Consider the following 6,171-nt stretch of genomic DNA (forward strand, 5'->3'; position numbering starts at 1 on the left):
ACCCTAGCACCAACACCCCCCCATCAACCCATCGCGTTCTCCGATAGCGGCGGCAATCGACGACCTTGACCGTGAAATTTAAATTTAGAAGCTAAGACGTAAAAAATAAAATACCACCGAGCTTTCCGAAGCTATCTTTGAATGTGTATTAGTCATTGTGTGTTCTGGTAATTGCAAAAAAAAGCTGCGCTCTACCACAGGTAATTTCCTTAGGCCCCGCTAACTCCCCCCTCCCCACACCCAATGATGCCGATTCAAAAAGAAATTTGGCCAGCTCACGAGTGCGCCGCATGTGGCTTATGTAAATATTATTGTGTGGCTGGCACCTATTTTTAAAAACGATTTAATTGAAACATGAACTTGCGTGCTGGCGCCGTCGAGACTTGGGCAATGATGTAAAACCGTCTAATTATGTGAAATTGAGTGCAACGCTAATCGGTGCAGGGCGAATTTAGCTAACGAAAGGCTAAAAATAGTGGCTTTGTTTTTAATTAGCCGTTTATTAGATGGGTTTGAAAATGCCGCCAACTTGTGGTGTTGGCTAACGAAATAAGGGTATTTTATTTGGTATTTTTCGCATTAATTTTGTAGTTAACAATTGTCAGTGCTAGAAAGTGGCGCGAAAAGATTTTTTTTTTAAATTTACCGCCAAGACAATTGATACTTCGTATCAGCTGATGAGTCGTGGAAAACTCAAGAACTCCCATCCCTAATAAACAGTCTGCGTGATACAAACCAAAATAAAATATTCTAGAACACGCTTTAGTTGACTGTTTAACAGTTGAATTAAGCTTAAACTAGTTCAAAAAATACCATTTAATTATTATCTAGGAACAGTTTCTTTTATAAAGTATAATCTTTCACTATAAACAAGTCGGCTTTTTAACACGTGGAGCACGTGGAGAAGAGATAATTGTTTACTGCAATAATTTTAACAATTTCATCACAAATTCTTGGGATAATGGTGTCCGAAATATTCAGTGAATATTATATATGCAACTTCAACGATGCTGTGGCCGTTGAGGGTGAGTATAACGAAAAATAATAGTTAAATACCGGATTATAATACGAGTTTCCCCAGATCTGCCGGCCGATGAGCAACTGCGTCAATTGTGGACCCGCCAGAAGCTATGGACATTGGAGGATCTGCGCGAGATCCTTCAGCGCTGGCGGGAAAAGGGAAAACCCGATCTTAAAGACGATCCCGCTTCGCAACTCAACGATTTCCTGAGGCTGATCTTCGCCTTTGTTCAAAACAATTTTACTGGACCCTTCGACCAATTGGAAGCTTTACAGCAAATTCATAGTCAACTTAACCTGGAGGATATGGATGCACAGGAAAAACTTAAAGCCAGCGGCGAGGAACTGAATCCGAATGTTAAGACTGGAGAACTATTGCTTGTGGCCAGGGAAATACTTCAGGGATTGCTGAAAAGCCATCCCGAATCGAAGGTTGCTTGGATTAGTTATTGTCACTTAATGTTTATTAACAAGCCTTGATTTTAGGTGCTGACGTGGTGGCATTTACGACTAATCCTGCTGCATCAGCATGTGCTGGATGATCTGGCGGCTTCACTATACGAACAATTCAAAACGGCAGCTGGGCTTCTTCAGGCCCAAATCAACCAATTTGAGAGCAGGGAACTGCAGGCACTGCTGCTGCTGGAGTTGGCCAATGGTTATCTGCAGTTTCATCGGTCCGAAATGGCCTCCCAACTGCTGGATGACCTGTGTAACCATCTCCAGGTGGAGCTGAAGGTGGAGGGTTTGCTGGGAGTACGAACCAAATTCCAGCAGAAGGCTCTGCCGCAGCTCTGCCTGAAAGTGGAGCAGCTGAAGGAGCAGGACAGCCTGCCCCCAGCCATCCGTACAAATGAGAAGGCCAAGTTGCCCAAGCTGCTCCTCTTGGAGGATGACACGCGACTGGAGCGGATACGCTTTGTGGACCTAAAGGATAACGAAGTGATGACGCTGCCCAGTGTGCTCCAAGCTCTGGTGCTGGCCAAGGTGTGAGTATGGAGAAATGTCAATGGATTGTACTGATATCTACCTCATTCCTTCATACAGAAAACAATTAAAACGTTCACAGCCCAAGGATCGCCTGGCGGATGAGCAACTAGAGCCATATACACAAACCCTGCTCTACCAGGAACATGGACCTTTCCAAGTGCGCCAGGCGGCCCTTCTCCTGAACTGCCTGCAGGAATCGGGACAGCGGAGAACCGTCGAACGCAGCTGGAAGCAGTGCGAGGAGTGCGTGAAGCTGCTGGACAGCTCCGAGGAGGAGCTATCGCTTCGATCCCGGCTCTCCTACGGCTTCGCCGCCCACCTCAGGCCCAAGTGGCAAGTTCAGCTGCAACTTGTGGATCTACTGCGATCCCTGGGCATGACCAAGACCGCTCTGGATATCTGTCTTCGCATACATGCCTGGCAGCAGGTCATCGAGTGCTACACGAGTCTGGAACTTCGTCACAAAGCGGCGGAGATTATCCGCCAGGAGCTGGAGAAGAAGCCTACGGCTTTGCTATACTGCCTGTTGGGCGATGCCATCGATGAACCACAGTTCTACGAGCAGGCTTGGTTGCATTCCAAAAAAACAAGCGGAAAAGCTCAAGCCTATTGGGGCAACTACTTTTACAGGAGTGCAGATTATACCCAGGCCATGGATCACTTTGAAATCTCGCTGGAGATAAACAACTTGCAGGAGGGCATCCTTTTGCGCTGTGGCTACTGCGCCATCCAGCTGGAACGCTGGGAGGCGGCCGTCAAACATTATCTAGCTTACACTCACCTGGAGCCAAATGGCTTTGAGTCCTGGAACAATCTAGCCAAGGCTTTGATTAAACTGGGTGACAAGCAGCGAGCCCATCGCGTTTTGGGTGAAGCCCTTAAGTGCAACTACAGCAACTGGAAAGTCTGGGAGAACTATATGCTGGTGGCCGTGGATACATCCCATTGGGAGGATGCCATGCGGGCGTACCAGCGTATGGCGGAGCTTAAGCAGCACTATCTCGACCAGGAGGTGCTCACTCGGATTGTTTATGGCATTTCCAAGGAAGATCCCGCCGGCTCTGGTTCTCTGATCAAGAGGCTCATAAAGCTGCTGGGTCAGCAGAGCATTCAGCACGGGAATGAACCTCTCGTTTGGGAACTGGCCGCCTTGGTGGCTCCAACACCGCTGAAAAAGGCGGAGAAACTGGTGAAGTCGTATCGTGCATACACACCGAAACATTTGGGATGGGAAACCAAATCGGAGCATGCCTTGAAGGCGCTGGACCTTTGTCTTGAGGTCTGTGAGCTCTCTGAGGCGGCCATCAAGGAGCACATCCCGGATGAAAGCGAGGTAATGATTACGTCTCAGCTTAACTCAGCCAGATTGGCGGGCACATCTTGTTTGAATGCACTGAAACGGGCCATCAATGTGGATGTGCCGGCAGAGCAGACGGAGAAGGTGGAGCAGCTGGAAAAGCGGATCCAAGAGTTGACAAAAATTGTGCAGGACCGTATGAACGCGCCTCGATCTTAGTTGTAAACTAATTTGTATCTGGCTGACCAATAAACCCTGTTTTGTATTCTATATGAACATTTATTTCGTTCTTCTTGATCATTTTACGTGATCTGTTTAATGCTAGTTTTGATTAGTGTAATATTTTTTGAGGTCAAAGCAGCTCATCTTTTTTTTTGGTCGTGTGTGCAAATGAGCGTTAAGGAATACAAGTTTTCTGCACTTCAGGCAATTAAATTCAATATCATATTCATAAAAATAATAGCCTATGCATTTACATTTACCCATGATCCGATATCACAAGTATGGGACGTTTCTTGTTTCATAGATTTCTACTCCTTAATATGTGTTTAGTTTGGTGGTTATCAAAACCCGAACACTCTGATCAAAGGCACCACAGACAGCTAGGCCCAGTTTATCCGGATGCCAGTCCAAGCAGTGAACCGGCTGCGTGCTTAACGTGGCTGCACTGACCATGTTCAGGGCCCCAGCCACTCCAACCTTGTTGCCATCCGAATCATCGATGACCCTCTTATCGGGGTACTCGTACTGCCACAGACGAATAGAGCCAGTTCCTCCGCCCGTGATAAAGATATCCCTGTTCTGGGGCAGATGACGCACTACCCACACGGTGGCCTTGGGTCCGCTGATCACGCCGTTCGTGCCCACGCTGCGCCCGGCGTTACGCTCCTCCACATAGCTGAATCCCTTGGTCGGGTGCTGGGTTCTCATGTCGTAGACAAGCAGGCCACCCTCCAAAGTGGTCACCGCCAGCTTGTTCATGGGAATCTCCCGGCGGTCGAACTCCAGACCGCAGATTCCGTTCTTCATGGTGGCCTCCCAGCGGATGGAGAGCGATCGTAGATCGAATATCTTCAGATCTCCGTTGTCATAGCCGGCGGCAACGATGCGCTCCTCGGCGTTATAGGTATTCCCGAAGGCCACGGCCCAGCAGTCCCGGCGAGCGTTACTTTGGTTGACACCATCGCCCATTTGCGGCGGCGGCGACATATCGACCACAGGGGCCTGCCCCTGACGGATGTCCCAGACCTTTACGGCGCCATCCCGGCTACCGGTGACGATTTCCGGCGCCCCGCAATCGATCTGAGTGCCCCCGATGGCATCGATGGTATTGATGATGCCACTGTGGGCCTTGACATTGTACACTGGCAAATCTGGCTGCTCCATGTCCCTGAAAATAGCACGTGTTAAGAGTGTGTTGCGATTGGTTTAATACCAACTATTCCTACAGAACTTGCAGCCTGCCCTCGAAATCTCCGATGGCCATGTGGCGGTTCCTCAGAGAAGCAGCTCCGAAGGTGCCGCATTTGAAGGCCACCTTCTTCTCCACGGACTTCACCTTCACCAGCTTGTCCTGGTTGAGTTCGTAGATGTCCATAATTCCATGCCCATTTGCCTTGGAGCCCAGAACCACAAATTTGGCGGAAAGTGGGACCCACTTTGTGTCGTACACCGTGTAGTTGACCGCCTCGTGCAGGTGCTCAATCAGCTGGGGCTTCTCCATACCGATGTTCTCTTTTTTATGCAATTATTTTAGTAACATTCCCAAAGTCCGGTGAAAAGTTAAGGTTTTATCAGAAAAGAAACAACTTTTTGTTGTCATGGCTACCTCTTCCTCTTATTTAGTGTGACCGTGCTATATCGGCGACCAGCCGGGTCATGAAAATATACTAAATCATGAATTTGTATAAATAAATAGTCAGATTCCACTAAAACAAACTTTTCCTGTATATATTGTTTAAACTTTAGGCATTCTGAATTAGCTTAAGCAAACGACCATTTTCTCGTCCGCATATATATAGAATGTTTAAAAAGTTGGTTAAATAAGTATCCAAAAAGCGCCCTCTTTTCAATACCTGCTTCTTTAAAAAAACGTAAATGATTTTTCCAATATACAATATTTTACTAGACATATAGAGTATTCAAGTAATTTGACAATTTTGATGGCTTTTGAACGCCTTTTTAAATTATTTTGTTTTTTTTTTAATTTTTTATAATATCTTAACAAATTTTAAGAATTGCTTTCAATATATTAAAGTTTAAGCTTATCACCCTTTTGGAACCATCTTAAGAAGTGTAGTGTCGAAACAGATTTGGATAAAAAAATTGTGTCAATGTTCCAAATAATGGTGAAGTTTAGAATAATTAAGAAATGTCAAAACAATTTGACTGAGAAACTTCTCGCGGGTTAAGTTAACTTTCTATTTATTGATTTTTTGACATCTGACAGAACTCAAACATGTATATACCTAAAAATACCAACCCATGCTATCGACGTTCGAATTATCGATAGATTTTATTAAAAGTTTAATGTAAAACAATTAAGCTTTACATTCGAGGAATGCATTACTTTTTAGTTCGCTGTGAAATTGTTTTTAGAATTAAATAAATAAAATACCATCTTAAAAACAAAAACTTTAATGTGCGATGTTTTATGCGATAGAATAACAATTAAAAAAACAGCTGTTGAAAGCTTTCCGAACCAAAGCTTTGCCGCTTTGTGAGTTTCATATTTTTTTCTTTAGTTTTACTAGGTCAGTCGAACGCTGTTTTGCTTCTGTCGCGGAATTCGCAGTTATTTAATTTTGGCGCGTGCATCTTTTTTTGGCGTTCGACCCTCCCGACCACACTAGCAACAATAACAA

General features: G+C 45.5%; 2 protein-coding genes across 2 annotated transcripts; one reads left to right on the forward strand and one right to left on the reverse strand.

Moving 5' to 3' along the window:
* The first annotated feature begins 692 nt into the window (after positions 1-692).
* On the forward strand, positions 693-3,577 carry LOC108043513 (tetratricopeptide repeat protein 27). Its single transcript, XM_017122258.2, has 4 exons — positions 693-1,025; positions 1,082-1,452; positions 1,507-2,009; positions 2,068-3,577. Exons 1-4 carry the CDS (start codon positions 962-964, stop codon positions 3,524-3,526), a joined length of 2,397 nt encoding a protein of 798 aa, XP_016977747.1. The 5' UTR covers positions 693-961; the 3' UTR covers positions 3,527-3,577.
* Positions 3,566-5,136, reverse strand: LOC108043514 (dynein axonemal assembly factor 10). The gene is made up of 2 exons (XM_017122259.2): positions 4,756-5,136; positions 3,566-4,697 (listed from the first exon to the last, which is right to left on the reverse strand). Exons 1-2 carry the CDS (start codon positions 5,028-5,030, stop codon positions 3,845-3,847), a joined length of 1,128 nt encoding a protein of 375 aa, XP_016977748.1. The 5' UTR covers positions 5,031-5,136; the 3' UTR covers positions 3,566-3,844.
* Positions 5,137-6,171: the final 1,035 nt, after the last annotated feature.

The sequence above is a fragment of the Drosophila rhopaloa genome, unplaced genomic scaffold (assembly GCF_018152115.1).
Source record: "Drosophila rhopaloa isolate 14029-0021.01 unplaced genomic scaffold, ASM1815211v1 contig_150, whole genome shotgun sequence".
NCBI lineage: Eukaryota > Metazoa > Arthropoda > Insecta > Diptera > Drosophilidae > Drosophila > Drosophila rhopaloa.

Bases quoted from the DNA above. Each gene is read 5' to 3' on its own strand.
- LOC108043513 (XM_017122258.2), top strand. From the start codon at position 962: ATGGTGTCCGAAATATTCAGTGAATATTATATATGCAACTTCAACGAT. The intron at 1,026-1,081 runs GTGAGTATAACG...GAGTTTCCCCAG, and splicing joins CGATGCTGTGGCCGTTGAGG to ATCTGCCGGCCGATGAGCAA. The intron at 2,010-2,067 runs GTGAGTATGGAG...TCCTTCATACAG, and splicing joins GCTCTGGTGCTGGCCAAGGT to AAAACAATTAAAACGTTCAC.
- LOC108043514 (XM_017122259.2), bottom strand. From the start codon at position 5,030: ATGGAGAAGCCCCAGCTGATTGAGCACCTGCACGAGGCGGTCAACTAC. The intron at 4,698-4,755 runs GTAGGAATAGTT...TGCTATTTTCAG, and splicing joins GAGGGCAGGCTGCAAGTTCT to GGACATGGAGCAGCCAGATT.